At 39.7% G+C, this 15,677-nt stretch overlaps 1 protein-coding gene across 9 annotated transcripts in view; it reads left to right on the top strand.

Annotated features, from left to right (window-relative positions):
- Nucleotides 1-15,677, top strand: part of UNC79 (unc-79 homolog, NALCN channel complex subunit) — a 248,943-nt gene that overhangs the window by 138,982 nt on the left and 94,284 nt on the right. For all 9 annotated transcript variants that reach the window (XM_067727070.1, XM_067727065.1, XM_067727087.1 and 6 more), the window contains exons 20-24: nucleotides 3,902-4,043; nucleotides 7,130-7,209; nucleotides 7,294-7,442; nucleotides 9,565-9,722; nucleotides 14,276-14,457. In XM_067727070.1, the coding sequence (XP_067583171.1) occupies nucleotides 3,902-4,043; nucleotides 7,130-7,209; nucleotides 7,294-7,442; nucleotides 9,565-9,722; nucleotides 14,276-14,457 (711 nt within the window). The remainder of the gene's footprint in view (nucleotides 1-3,901; nucleotides 4,044-7,129; nucleotides 7,210-7,293; nucleotides 7,443-9,564; nucleotides 9,723-14,275; nucleotides 14,458-15,677) is intronic.

Raw genomic sequence — 15,677 nt, 5'->3', positions numbered from 1 at the left:
GGGTTATATGTGAGATTGCGTTAAAAGAAAGTTTCCCTGTTCCTTCTGCTAACTCAGGCTCCTGGAAAGAGACATGAGATGGAGATACATTACACAGAATTCTTGAGTCTTGAGTTAGGGTTGTAGTATATCCGTTCCTACCGTTTTCATAAATACAAAGCATTACTGGTATTCTTGAAATAACTTTTATCACAGTTATATTACAAAGTTTAGATAAAAATGAATACTACAAAATATAGACATCAAATATTGAGAAAGTAGATTGGTTATGGACACTGAAAATTCCTTGGTCACCTCAGTGTATAAAACCAATTGACTTGATCAACAACCAATAAAGCTTTCATTTTCTGCTTTTTAAGAAAACTGTTTAAATAGGGAACAGCTAATATATGCCATGAATTATCTACTCCATATATTAGTTATTCCCTGTTTAGCCTATTTTCCATCTAAGATACACACATCACCAAAATACCCACATAGCATCATAGGTAGATGAACCTGAATCATTTGAGCCGGTGTTCGCCATCTTCTCTTTTTCTTCCCCTAGTGTTTGTCTAGGTAGAAAGCGACTTCTTTTAAAAAATTCTCTGGGGATGTATAGTATATATGCAGTAAAGTGTTTCTTCAGTTTTTAAATACCTTTCAGCCCACGTAACTCATTAGTCCTACCTGCCACAACATAATGTTCCTGTAGTACAGTCTTTTAACACCGTCATTGGGTATATAGTCTAAAGCAGTCACAGTAATAGATGGTTCGAAAACATCGTCTAGCTTAGAGCCTAATCAGGAAGACGTTTACATAAATGAAAAACCTAAGATGCTCACGATGATCATAGTGAGAAAGAGATGAACAAGATAGCTATGGGAGGACAGAGAGAGGATGAATCTAGGTTAGAGGTGTGATGGGGATAGGCAAGGTCTTTCCGTAGGAGATGTCTGCTGAGCACATATTTGAAGGAGGAGTGGAGTTAATGAGATGAAGGTGATAGGAGAGAAGGACTGCTGAGACCCAGGAAACTCTCTGTTTAAATGATACAGAGGAAAGGGGGTGATGATACACTCAGGAAACTACGAGTAGTTCATCGTTGCTAGAGCAGCGAGGAGGATGGCAAAGGAGTAAAAGGTAGACTCAGTTTTATAGTCACATTTATTAAGGGCTCTGTCTGCCAAACTAAGAGGTAAGGATTTTGTCTTGGCGACAATGGGGGAATCCTGAAGAATTTTAATCAGGGTGGTGATATAATTTGATGAATTTGAGAAATTCTGCCAGTGGAGGAGAGAGATTAGAGAATTTGGAGGCCAGGGACAGGTATCTAGTCAGAAGGTAATGCTGTCACTCAGGGGAGAAACAGGGGAGCCTTAACTAAAGCAATGATGGTGGTGATAAAGAGAAGGTGTGGACCTGACAGATTTTTAGGAAAGAGAATCAACAGCACTTGGTGTTTAGTTAGCGTTTAGCGATGGAAAAGTTGAGGACAAATCCATGTTTTCTGGCTTGGGAGCTGATGATGTTTCCATTTACAGAAAATTATACGTGAGTTATTGGGTGTATGCCGAAGAAAACTGTGTGTATGCAGCAGGAAATTTTTTGCCATATCGAATTTTATGAAACTCAGTTTATAATTTGATTTAGTGTCTTGTTCATGGGTGACCAAGGAACAGGGCCAGCCTCAGCAAAACTGCAAAGTTGGCAAAGATATTCTTCAGAACCTTCCCAGACACCGTTTTAGCACTGGTTTCTTTCTTCTTGGTGTCCTTCGTGTATCCCATCAATCTTTACCTCCTTCTTGCTTTCAGCTGGCTATCAAGTAATTCTTCAAATTACTGGTTAAAGTAATTACTGGTTAAAGTGTTAGCTAAAGAGGATATTTTAAAATTTTATTTATGTAAAAATTTTTTTAATTTAATTTTTATTTTATATTGGAGTATAGTTGATTTACAATGCTGTGTTAGTTTCAGGTGTACAGCAAAGTGATTCAGTTATACATATACATATATCCATTCTTTTTCAGATTCTTGTCCCATATAGGTTATTACAGATCATTGAGCACAGTTCCCTGTGCTATACAGTAGGTCGTTGTTGATTATCTATTTTTATATATAGTACTGTGTATATGTTAATCCCAAACTCCTAATTTATCCCTCCCCCAACCTTTCCCCTAAAAGAGGATGATTTTAGAAGGGGATATTTGAAGGTGGGAGTTGAAAGAGAGAATAAAACTGGAATAGGAGGATAACTAGAGATGGATATTTTAAACGGTAGCTATTCCTAGTACATTCTCTCTCTCTCTTTAAATCTTCTTTTTCACCCATTTTTCAGCTTGTTATATATCTATATATAGACATACAGATATAGTGTTAAGTATATTCACATTGTTGTGCAACCAATCTTTTTGTCTTGCAAAATGGAAACTCTATACCCATCAAACAATAATGCCCATTTCTCCCTCCCCTTAACCCCTGGAGACCACCATTTTACTTTCTGTTTCTATGAGTTTGACTCCTGTAGATACCTTATATAAGTGGAATAATCCAATATTTGTCCTTTTTTAGCTAAAAATAGAACTACCATATGACCTAGCAATCCTACTACTGGGCATATACCCTGAGAAAACCATAATTCAAAAAGAGTCATGTACCACAATGTTCATTGCAGCTCTATTTACAATAGCCAGGACATGGAAGCAACCTAAGTGTCCATCGACAGATGGATGGATAAAGAAGATGTGGCACATATATATACAATGGAACATTACTCAGCCATAAAAAGAAATGAAATTGAGTTACTTGTAGTGAGGTGGATGGACTAGAGACTGTCATACAGAGTGAAGTAAGACAGAAAACGATAAACAAATACCGTATGCTAACACATATATGTGGAATCTAAAAAAAAAAAAAAAAGGCTCTGAAGAACCTAGCGGCAGGACAGGAATAAAGACGCAGACGTAGAGAATGGACTTGAGGACATGGGGAGGGGGAAGGGTAAGCTGAGACAAAATGAGAGAGTGGCATGGACATATATACACTAATAAATGTAAAATCATAGCTAGTGGGAAGCAGCCACATAGCACAGGGAGATCAGCTCGGTGCTGTGTGTCCACCTAGAGGGGTGGGATAGAGAAGGTGGGAGAGAGACACAAGAGGGAGGGGATATGGGGATATACATATGCATATAGCTGATTCACTTTGTTATACAGCAGAAACTAACACAACACTGTAAAGCAATTATACTCCAATAAAGATGTTAAAAAAGAAAATTTGTCCTTCTTTGACTGGCTTATTTCACTTAGCATAATGTCCTCAAAGTCCATTCATGTTGTAGCATGTGTCAGAATTTCCTTCCTTTTCAAGGGTGAATAATATGCCGTTGTATGCATTTTGTCTATCTGTTCATCTGTTGATGGACACCTGGGTTGCCATACCTTGCTCTCTTTAACTCACATATTATAGAAATTTCTTGCTCCTAAAAATCTGACTTCCCCCAGCAACCAGTATTTGTATGTAAATATATTGGTGTGAACCCCTTATTATTCTCTGCTAATTAAGTGCTGTGATTAAACAAAATGAGCATGGATTGGAATCACCTGGCAAGTGAGACATGCTCAGGGATTACAGCAGAGTTGAGAAAGCGGGCCTAGGAAGATTTAACAATGTTTTTGAGATTTTTTTCCATATTTATTTTAAGGGAATGAAAATATTTCAGAAAACAGCTGATCCAAATTTCCTTTAACCATTGTGGCAATAAACTCAAGTCTCTATGGGGGCACATGTGTTTGCCCTCTGGGGTCAGCACAGGGCCTGGGACACAGCAGGCGCTCATCCATCTTTGTGGAACTAAGTGGAACCGTTCTTTACATCCCCAAAGGGCTGCTCATCTGGCTGCTTGTCGTATCTGTTTCAGGAGCCCACAGACAGCCTTGAGGATAGCCTCCTTTCTTCCAGACCAGAGTTTATTATAGGCCCGGAAGGTGAGGACGAGGAGAACCCAGCAACTAAGCACGAGGAGAACCCAGGCAATCGCACCGAGCCCATGGAACGTGCTGGTAGGTGGACTCTGGCTGATGGGGAGAGAGGTGTGCACATCCCAGTTTGCACAGGTCTAACGCTCAGAGCCCGGATTTCTTAGGTCACCATCGGCTTGGGCAAGCTCAGACTCGGGTTCCTCAGTACAGACTTGTGCACATGAACCATTTCTCTCAGGATTATGAAGTGAACAGATCCAGCTTGTGCTTCTCACAGAAGAGAGGTCACTGAGCATATTTCTTGCTATCGATAAAAACCTACCCTGTCCGTGAAAGCATCACCTCTACATATAGTGAATCACGTTCTCTGTGGAGAAGTAGCTGTGAATCAAGGCTGAAGGGCCCAAGTGGACGCTGCCAACACTCTTGAAAGCCACTCAGGGCATTTGGCCAAAGCACAGTGTTTTTGGATAGTGGTGACCAAAGTTGAGCTCGTGCAGCTTCTGAGCCCCAGGGGCTTGGCTGTGACCCTGGATGGGCTCACCGTGAGTAGCTGTACAAGTCGTACTCTAAGGCTAGTTGGCTCTGCTGAGAGCTGGGAAGAGAGGTGACCTCTTTCTACTTTGCTTAAAGGCTCTATGTAGGTGAATTGGGACCAGCAAGATGGCAGGCAGGCCTGGAATCATCTCCAGCTCCTTAAACTCTGAAGGAGTTTCAGGAATTTAGGATGGGACTCCACGTGCCTCTGAGAAAGCCTGGTTTCTGGATCTGTGACACTCTCGGAATTTTTATCTTCTTGCTTCCACTATCCTGAACTGTTAGAATACCTGACCCCTGGGGAGCCTACTCCCCAGAACCAAAGTTTGGGAAGCTTTCCATCATTTCTTCAGTGGACAGCAAACATTATTAAGTGACTGTTTTGTGGGGCTCATTGCAAGTCACGGGGTGTCTTATCAGACCAAGATAACTACATCATTAGTACAAAATGCTTGGTTGAAACTAACTGCTTCAGCATGATTGTGTAACTAGTCAGTTGAGGATGTATATGTTGCCTCACACTATTTAGAACCATTGAAACGTAGATGAGGGAACACCTGAGATAACCTACTTCATTGGTTTTGAGTGTGTACTTGGAGTTGTAAATCTCTGTGTTGTTTCCTTTTGACCTTCCTTAATTGGGGTGGCAATTGGTGAGAACATGTGGGCAAATGATAAAGACCCAGGCTCCCCACCCTGCTTCAACCAGAGTGTTTTGACTTGCGCTATTTCCTATGTTGGCGTTCTAAGATTTTCTTTCAACAAAGGATTCCATAGCAAGGAATTTGAAACCTGCGGATCTAGGTCAGCCTTCTCACTTTGTAGATGAGGAAAGTACATCCAAGATGGGTTAAGCAACTTGCCCATGGTCATATAGCACAAGTTATTCATTCCTGATTTATGCTTTTTTTTTTTTTTTTGCGGTTCGTGGGCCTCTCACTGTTGTGGCCTCTCCCATTGTGGAGCACAGGCTCCGGACGCACAGGCTCAGCGGCCATGGCTCATGGGCCTAGCCGCTCTGTGGCATGTGGGATCTTCCTGGACCAGGGCACGAACCTGTGTCCCCTGCATCGGCAGGCGGACTCTCAACCACTGCACCACCAGGGAAGCCCTGATTTATGCTTTATGCTTAACATGATTTCAAAACTGTAATAGAGCATCAGGGTCATCTGAGGAGCTGAAACACAAAATGAAATGAGTTCCACCTGCTCACCCCTGATTCTGGGCATACTTGGGGGCGGGGGACTGGGAATTGGAAACCCAAATATTGTACAACTAGTTAGTGGCAGGGTTGAGACTAGATCCCAGGGCCATGTTTCTATCAGGCATTGATGCCTAAGGGAAGCAACGATTTCACTTATGATCCAATAACCTGTACTCTTTAGATGTAAATATATATTTTTAAACCTGACATAGCACACAAATCAGTTCACTACCATTTTAATTTATATGTAACATTTTATTTGAACAATGGTTAAAATGAAGCAATTTGTTTTTATAAATTACTCTTTCCTTTGCTTAATTGTTGTAAACTCCACTTATTTAAACACTTGCTCTATTCATCTCCCCCAAACACTACTTCAGGCTCTGGTCACAGCCTCTGGTCTGTTTTCCTTCTTTTACTTTCTGCTGTCTTACAGGACACAGTTATCACTTGTGTCCTCAGGGAAGAGGAATTTTCTGCCAAGGCCGGCCGTCCTGGCTGCTACGCATGCTGACCCTGCTTCTGCTCTGTGGGTCTCCAGGTGTTGGTCTTGAGCTCCTCTGTCAGAGAACAGATGGGTGCTCTACTGACACGTGTTCAGCAGTTTCCCTCTCTCATTCTAGAGTATTTCCTGTTTCTGCATTTTGTGGCCTGGTGCCTATTCCTTATAGCAGTCAGAGATGTTCTCCACTAAAAATCTTAAAAGTTTCTTTCATGCTAGACCGAATGGAGTTTAGTGCTGATAACAAGTATTTAAAATACATTGGAGTGGAAGATCCCCAATACACTAGTATATACACCAAGAGGGTTTGACTCTCACTGCCTATGATCCTAGGAATGGCCGAAACTTAGAATGGTGATTTGAAAACATTTTACGTTAGTTTCTATATCTGGTTAACTTTTGAATTCTTTTCTCTAGCATGCCTCATGTAAAATATACCACCACTACCCACTATAGAGGCAAAGGTCTTTTTATTTATTTACTTACTTATTTTAAATAAATAAATTTATTTATTTAAATCCCTCCTTAGGTGCTAATGTAAGTTGCATATCTCTCTTTAATACCTGCTTATCTCCCTTTCAGTTAGAAGGGCAAACCTCGGCAGGCCCTAAGCCCCTTCCAGGTATCAGCAGAAATAGCTGTCCACAGGAGCCTAGGGCTGGGCTGGGGTTGCCTCAGGGAATCAAAGACATCTGAATACACAGTGGAAGCTGGAAGCTGAGGATCCTAAATCTAGAAGGTTTCCTGCACTTGCATCGTGGAAAGGATATATGCTACCTTGGAGAACAAATAAACACATTACATGAACACTTTTTAATATATTCTCTTTCTATGTTTACTCCTCTTTGTTTTATGGTCTTGATCAATTCATGAGCGGTGAGGGGAAGGAGTGATGCTAACCTTTGTGTAATTATTTCTTCCCAGCAATAAAGAATGATACTGAAAGAAAGTTTTGCTACCAGCAGCTTCCAGTAACGCTGAGACTAATATACACCATTTTCCAGGTATATTTTTTGAAATATTTGAATATTATATTTAGTAGCATTGCCGTTTTAGATAACTCAGTAAACTTGTGGTTCTTTGCCTAGGAAATGGCCAAGTTTGAAGAGCCAGACATTCTTTTTAATATGCTCAATTGCCTGAAGATCCTCTGTCTACACGGAGAGTGTTTATACAGCGCTAGAAAAGATCATCCTCAATTTTTAGCCTATATTCAGGATCATATGTTGATTGCAAGGTATGCCTTTCTAGTAGTTTCTTGTTTGTTCATATTTTAGGCTTTTATCTGTGAAAATCAATTTTAGAATAAGACGTAGCAACTCATTGGGTTATTTCTCTTAGCCAGCACAGGCTAATTACCTATGGGAACTACTTTTCTTTCTTTTATGTAGTCTAATTTTTGAGTATGTCAATATGAAGAATAGTAATTGTCTTTGCTAGGTACTTTAGAAGTAGAAAAGGCAAAATAAGGATTATTTTATGCCTTTCAGTTGTTAGATGGCTTAAGAATATTGTGTACTCTAGGTGGGCTGACTTTTGTTGTTATTAAAGCGATCTCTACCAAATATGAACCCAGGCCATTTGGATTGCTGATGCCGTGGGATCTCTGCCTCAGCCTTTGGGCTTTGTATCCCAGGTTTTTCCCCCAAAGTACCACCCTGACACAAAAGCCATGGTGGACAATGTAGGGATTTGGGGAAGGGACACTCTTCCATTTTTCAAACAAGACTGCCTTAGAGAACTGGGAGAGCTACATGTTACTGGCCAAATCCAGAATTTTTTGTCACTGAGACGGTTTTCTACTAGTGCTGTATATATATATATATATATATATATATATATATATATATATATATATATATATATATGCTTTGCCTCCTTCAACTAAATTGCAGGCTCCATGAGGGCAATTGTTTGGACATTCTTCTTATATAAGGCCTACTGTTGTGCTCTGGAAGCATCATCATCCTTCATCACACAATAACAGTAGCTCAAGCTTTTTGAGTACCTACTATGTGATAAGTACTATATATCATTTCATTTAATACAACCAGCATTGGGAGGAAACAAAAGTTCAGAGAAGTTAAGAAATTTACGCTTGGCTACACAGCCAGTTAATGGCAGGGTTGGGATTAGATCTATATTTGTCTGATTTCTACTATTAAGATGAAGCACACCGTGTTTGAAAGTTACTCCTTTTCATTCCATAGCTTTAGTACGTCTTCTCAAAAACAAGGCTCTCTAGTGACATGTACCTCAATATGTTCTCTGTAAAATGGAGATAATGTGTCACTTCTTCTTTCTCTTAGTGCTGCATTATAAGTTTTTAAAGTTAAACATAGTTTTGATTCTGATATTAACTCTGGAGCCAAATAGAAAACAAAACAAAATGAAACAAAACAAAAAGAAATAAAAGGCATACTTTAAATGAATAAAAATTTTGAAAACATTATTACTAGAAATATATAGTCAGCACTATTCTGGCATGCAATGATAGGGACTTAGCTTAAACTTGCTAAGGTATGTTTTTGACCAGTAGTAGTCTGGTTTTAAGAATGGTAGGTACTCATAAGATGTTACCAGGGATACCTCTCTCTTCTTCTGTTTTTTTTCTCTCTCTCTTTCCCCGCCCCTTTCTCCCTCCCCATCACTTAGCCTAGTTCTCTCTGTGCTGGCTTCTTCTCCTCAGGCTGTTCCTGTGAGGTGGGAAAGAGAGAGGGTTGCTAGCAGCCCTAGATTGACATTACACTTCATTCTTGAGATTTCAGAGTGCATATCAAAACCTGGAAAAAGGATGCTAGCGCTCTCATGCTTGGGTCACATGCCCACCCCTGGACTAATCACTCTTCATGACATTGATCACCCTGGGTTTTGTGTTCATTATTAGGAAAGAGAAGGTGGGGGAACTTGATTGACAGCCCTGCCAGTTGGTGGAGAGGCTGTTCTTAGTAGAGAAAGAGTTGTTCTTTGCTAGAATAAGAGGAAAAAATTTAAAAAATCACTTATCACCCCATCATCTTAACATAACTGATATCAGTTATTATTTAACAGTCATTGTTCAATTATGTACCTTCATTTATAATATACAATTTTTAACTTTTATGTTAAAAATGCACTGTTAACTGGTAGTGTTCTCCTATGTTATTACATAAAAGTAATTTCTTTAAAAAAATTAACATAGGAAAAGAGCATAGGAACGGTTTTCCAAGGGTTATACTCTTGTGAATGAGTGGAATTTCACCAAAAGCATTCCTACCAGCCCTCTGTTAACTATACTTCCCACAAACTAAGATAATAAGGTTCTTTTCCTAGAAAGATTGTCATAACTGTAACCACTTTGCTTCCTCTTGATTCCCCAGCCTGTGGAGAGTCGTCAAATCTGAATTCTCCCAGCTATCTTCATTGGCAGTTCCTCTCCTTCTTCACGCTTTGTCACTTCCTCATGGTGCTGACATCTTTTGGACAATCATTAATGGCAATTTCAACAGCAAAGACTGGAAGATGAGGTTTGAAGCAGGTACCTCTGTATTAGCTTAAAAATTCTCTCTGGGTCACAAGGTAAACCAGATGTCCAGTCATGACATCTCTTTTTGGCCCTCCCTTCCCCTCCCTTCTTTTTAGAAGGCATTGTCCTGCTTGCTAGTGTTCTTTGATGGCTCTCCTTAGTTGAGCCCTTGATAATAGAATTTTTCAGAGTGGTCCTTAGGTGGTTGACCATGTCTAGTTTTGCCTGGGATAGTCCTAGTTTATGCCTGTTGTCCAGGTGTATTTATTAATTGCACCCTTGTTTACTCTCAAATGGGTCCTGGCTTGAATAATAAATCATGTAGTCACCTAATAGGTTACTTGCATTTGAGTACCTGGGAATGTTCATTAAAAATGCATATTTTGGGGCCTCATCCTAGACCTCCTGAATCAGAATCTCAGGAGGTGAGACCAGAAGTCTATATTTTCTAACAAGTTCTCCAGGTAATTCAGTGAAGTTTGAGAAGCTCTGCTGTTGTACTCTTGCCATTGGAGCATCAGTGACCAAATCTGGTGAAGTGATGGGTATAATTCCTACTGCTTAGAATGGCAAGTTCCCAGAGGAACATGGTAAGGAAGGAATTGGGATGTGTTCTCTTAGTCTTGCATCTGCTGGTCTCACTGTCACCCTAATCTGCTGGTACTCCCGTTCTCAGGGGGCAGCAAGCAGCGTTGGTATACCAACCTGTGCCTTATCAGAATGGTTTCATATATTTTAGTGTCTCAAAAATTTAGCAGAGAAATGGAACTTCCATCAGGTGAGTTAACTACTCTACTTTGAGTTCAGTTCCCTAATAACTGACCACTTCAAAGAGTTCCTGCTTTTAATGCCCCATGAATCCCAGGGGCTGGTTTATTTATGTGATAGCACATAATGTTGTATGAAATTAGAGTAAAACCTTCTAGCAAAAGTCTACATAGTATTGGCCACATTTTATAGGCATTTGAATACAAATAAGGCAGGTAAATATTTAACTATGCTCTTTCATTACAATTTAAGGATTAGATTATTGCCAAATTAATCTTCTGAATCACAGCTCCGATTATGTTGCTTTTCTACTCAAAAAATTTTAATGGGTTTTCGGTGCCCAGAGAATAAAGTTCAGACTCCTTAAACTGGCGTTCAAAGTTTTCCATGGTCTAACTGCAAGTGTTTGCAGCCTCATTTCCCACTCTTCTTTCTACATATACCATTGCTATTTCTCCATTGCTTCCTGCTTCCCTTCATCCATGTGTTGGCCATTCTGTGCTCTCCATCTGAAGTCCTCTTCTATTCAAGGTTCCATTTAAATGCCACCTCCCAAACAATGATGAACAACACAATAAATGACATTAAAAACTCTCTAGAAGGAATCAATTGCAGAATAACTGAGACAGAAGAACAGATAAGTGACCTGGAAGATAAAATAGTGGAAATAACTACTACAGAGCAGAATAAAGAAAAAAGAATGAAAAGAATTGAGGACAGTCTTAGAGACCTCTGGGACAACATTAAACACACCAACATTCGAATTATATAGGGGTCCCAGAAGAAGAAGAGAAAAAGAAAGGGATGGAGAAAATATTTGAAGAGATTATAGTTGAAAACTTCCCTAATATGGGAAAGGAATAGTTAATCAAGTCCAGGAAGCACAGAGAGTCCCATACAGGATAAATCCAAGGAGAAACACGCCAAGACACATATTAATCAAACTATCAAAAATTAAATACAAAGAAAAAATATTAAAAGCAGCAAGGAAAAAGCAACAAATAACATACAAGGAATCCCCATAATGTTAACAGCTGATCTTTTAGCAGAAACTCTGCAAGCCAGAAGGGACTGGCAGGACATATTTAAACTAATGAAAGGGAAAAACCTACAACCAAGATTACTCTACCCAGCAAGGATCTCATTCAGATTCGACAGAGAACGTAAAAGCTTTACAGACAAGCAAAAGCTAAGAGAATACAGCACCACCAAACCAGCTTTACAACAAATGCTAAAGGAACTTCTCTGGGCACGAAACACAAGAGAAGGAAAAGACCTACAATAACAAACCCAAAACGATTAAGAAAATGGTAATAAGAACATACATATCGAAAACTACCTTAAATGTAAATGGATTAAATGCTCCAACCAAAAGATATAGACTGGCTGAATGGATACAAAAACAAGAGCTGTATATATGCTGTCTACGAGAGACCCACTTCAGACCTAGGGACACATACAGACTGAAAGTGAGGGGATGGAAAAAGATATTCCATGCAAATGCAAATCAAAAGAAAGCTGGAGTAGCAATTCTCATATCAGGCAAAATAGACTTTAAAATAAAGACAATTACAAGAGACAAAGAAAGACACTACGTAATGATCAAAGGATCAATCCAAGAAGAAGATATAACAATTGTAAATATTTATGCACCCAACATAGGAGCGTCTCAATACATAAGGCAAATGCTAACAGCCGTAAAAGGGGAAATTGACAGTAACACAATCATAGTAGGGGACTTTAACACCCCGTTTTCACCAGTGGACAGATCATCCAAGATGAAACTAAATAAGGAAACACAAGCTTTAAATGATACATTAAACAAGGTGGACTTAATTGATATTTATAGGACATCCATCCAAAAACAACAGAATACACTTTCTTCTCAAGTACTCATGGAACATTCTCCAGGATAGATCATATCTTGGGTCACAAATCAAGCCTTGGTAAATTCAAGAAAACTGAAATCACATCAAGTATCTTTTTTGACCACAATGCTATGAGACTAGATATCAATTACGGAAAAAAATCTGTAAAAAATACAAACACATGGAGGCTAAACAATACACTACTTAATAACCAAGAGATCACTGAAGAAATCAAAGAGGAAATCAAAAAATACCTAGAAACAAATGACAATGAAAACACGACGACCCAAAATCTATGGGATGCAGCAAAAGCAGTTCTAAGAGGGAAGTTTTTTTTTTGTTTTTTTTTTTGTTTTTTGCAGTACGCAGGCCTCTCCCTGTTGTGGCCTCTCCCATTGCAGAGCACAGGCTCCGGACGCGCAGGCTTAGCGGCCGTGGCTCACGGGCCCAGCTGCTTTGCGGCACGTGGGATCTTCCCGGACTGGGGCACGAACCCGTGTCCCCTGCATCGGCAGGTGGACTGTCAACCACTGCACCACCAGGGAAACCCTATACATATTTTTCATATTCTTTTCCATTATGGTTAATTAAAAATAAGTGAATCAGTGAATTTATTGAATAAATACTGTATGTACTAGTTATCATGGGAGCAATACAAAGAGTGTAAGAGCAGATTCTTGCCCTCAAGAAGCTCCTAATTTAATTGATGAGATCAAATATAAACATGTAAGAGGTTAAGAAACTATAACAGTATAAATATAATTCAAGACAACAGAAGATAACGGTATAGATATAATTCAGACAACAGAAGATATGTCATATAGCTATATATGAACACACAAATGCCATAGGTAAATGAATAGTATTTTTGCAGGAGTTCGTGGGATGGAAAGGCCACTCTGGGAAGTCAGAGTGACCTTACAGAATAGTAGAATTTCAGCAGCAGACTCTTTAAGGATGGTAGAATGTCAATAAGCAGAAAAGAATAGAAAGAATATTCTATCTAGGCTGCTGGAACAGCTTAAGTAAAGTCCTGAAATGTCTTTGCATGGAACTATATTGCTTCACTATTTATTATAACTTTTTATAAAGCTATGTTTAAAGAGTGGCTGGAATAATTTAATACAGATGTGCAGAATAATGGTGCATCTGTTTCATGGAAGAAATATGTGGCTTCTATAGCCTCAGGAAGACTGGTTGTCATATCACTTCATGACATATTAAGGACTTAGAGCCAGCCCTGGTGGGCACGTCCCACATCCCTGTGTGGTCTGCAGAACCTCTATAGAATGGACAAAGATATGAGCATGGAGGCATTTTGAAAAGTTTGAAATGTGGCTGAAAGTTAAACAAAGGTAAAGACCATTAAAAAGAAAAGAAAAGAAAAGAAAACCCAGAACTAAATCAAGGCTGCCTGACGTAAAAATACTACACTGCGTAGAAACGGTCTCTGCTGCACAGATAAAATGGAACACTAAAGAAGGTGGCATTAGGGCTTCCCTGGTGGCGCAGTGGTTGAGAATCTGCCTGCCAGTGCAGGGGACACGGGTTTGAGCCCTGGTCTGGGAAGATCCCACATGCCGCGGAGCAACTGGGCCCGTGAGCCACAACTACTGAGCCTGCGCGTCTGGAGCCTGTGCTCCGCAACAAGAGAGGCCGCGACAGTGAGAGGCCCACGCACCGCGATGAAGAGTGGCCCCCGCTTGCCGCAACTAGAGAAAGCCCTCGTACAGAAACGAAGACCCAACACAGCCAAAAATAAAAATAAGTAAATAAATAAATTTTTTAAAAAAGGTGGCATTAGAATTTCCTTTTGGTATTTAACATCAGTGTAGGGGGGCCCAGAGTTAGCTTTTTCTCTGTGGGCTCATTTCTCAGACCGTCTAAATAAATGTCAATTTTTTTTGTTCTCTGCCTTTGACATTGCAGTGGAAAAAGTGGCTGTAATTTGTAGATTTCTGGATATTCATTCAGTGACCAAAAACCACCTGCTGAAGTACTCCCTGGCACACGCCTTCTGCTGCTTTCTGACGGCTGTGGAGGACGTCAACCCAGCTGTGGCTACGAGGGCTGGTCTCCTGCTTGACACCATAAAGAGGCCAGCCTTGCAGGTGACGTCCCTCAGATGTGCATTATCTGCTCTGCGGATGGTGCTCTGCTCTACTCTACTAATTCATTGAGTTATTTGTCACATAAACACACAGAATACTGATGATGATGGTAACAGTGGAAATTTTTACATCGAGAAAAGCATCCCAGAACCACACTGTATTAACAGATCTCTTGTTTTTATTTGTTGATTCTTTCCAGTCTTTGTCCCTATGCTGCCATCGGTTCTGACAGATGTAATTATTGTATAATTTTGTGTGTGTGGCAGATTTTTAAATTAGGTTGGTTATTTTATACCATTCAGCTGGCTCCTGGGGCAGAAGCCCTTGTCACTGAGTCTAGATGCAAGGAGAAATCAGATGAATTATAATATAAACCAAAGCAAAACAAGAGATGGCAAATATACTACTGAAATGAAATACCACAAAGTAAAATCAAAGAGACATGAAATATGAGACCTGGAGAGAGTTGTTTATTTATCTTATTTGGCACCTTTATTTTATACTTGAAAAAACCAAGTCTCAGAGAGATAATGTGACTTTTCAAAGAACACAGAGTGAATTCATGGGAGAACCAAGACTAGAACCTCTAAAGTCCTGATCTACTGTTTTTCCACATTGGCACCTGATTTATTATTATATTGTTATTATTAAAAGTAATAATAATGGCAAGAACTAACATTTGTCAAACAGGTATTGTGTTTCCGGGGCAATGTATGAGAAGTGTCCCATCATGCATTACTTCATTTAATCCTCACAATAATATTGTGTGTGTTCCCATTTTACAGATAGAGAAGTTGAGGGTTAGAAAGTTTAAGTAACTTTTTCAGAGTCACACGGCTAATAAGTGGCAGCACAAACTCAGGTCTGACTCATAATAATGTCCATGTTCTTAATTGTGTGTGTGTGTGTGTGTGTGTGTATGTGTGTGTGTACACAAGGTCTCCCAAACCAGTGTGAGAGCTTCTGTTGTAAAAAAGACTAAGAAGAAAGGGCAAACTATGCAGAATCTGAAAAATTGTAGAGCTCTGCTGCTTGTGGACCCATACCTCCCCATGTAAAAATTCCCAATTGTCTTCTGGATAGTCCTTCTGTGTTGGTCTTAATAAGACAAGGTAGTTGTATGTCTAACCCCCACTCAGGGCTTGGAACATAGGAGGCACTCATTAGATGAGAGTTGAATGAATTAATAGCATAATTGGATGAATTAGTTTTAAAATTTT

The sequence above is a fragment of the Pseudorca crassidens genome, chromosome 1 (genome assembly GCF_039906515.1).
Source record: "Pseudorca crassidens isolate mPseCra1 chromosome 1, mPseCra1.hap1, whole genome shotgun sequence".
Classification (NCBI taxonomy): domain Eukaryota; kingdom Metazoa; phylum Chordata; class Mammalia; order Artiodactyla; family Delphinidae; genus Pseudorca; species Pseudorca crassidens.
The sequence above is the reverse complement of the archived record's forward strand: the minus strand, read 5'-3'. Positions and strand labels throughout refer to the sequence as shown.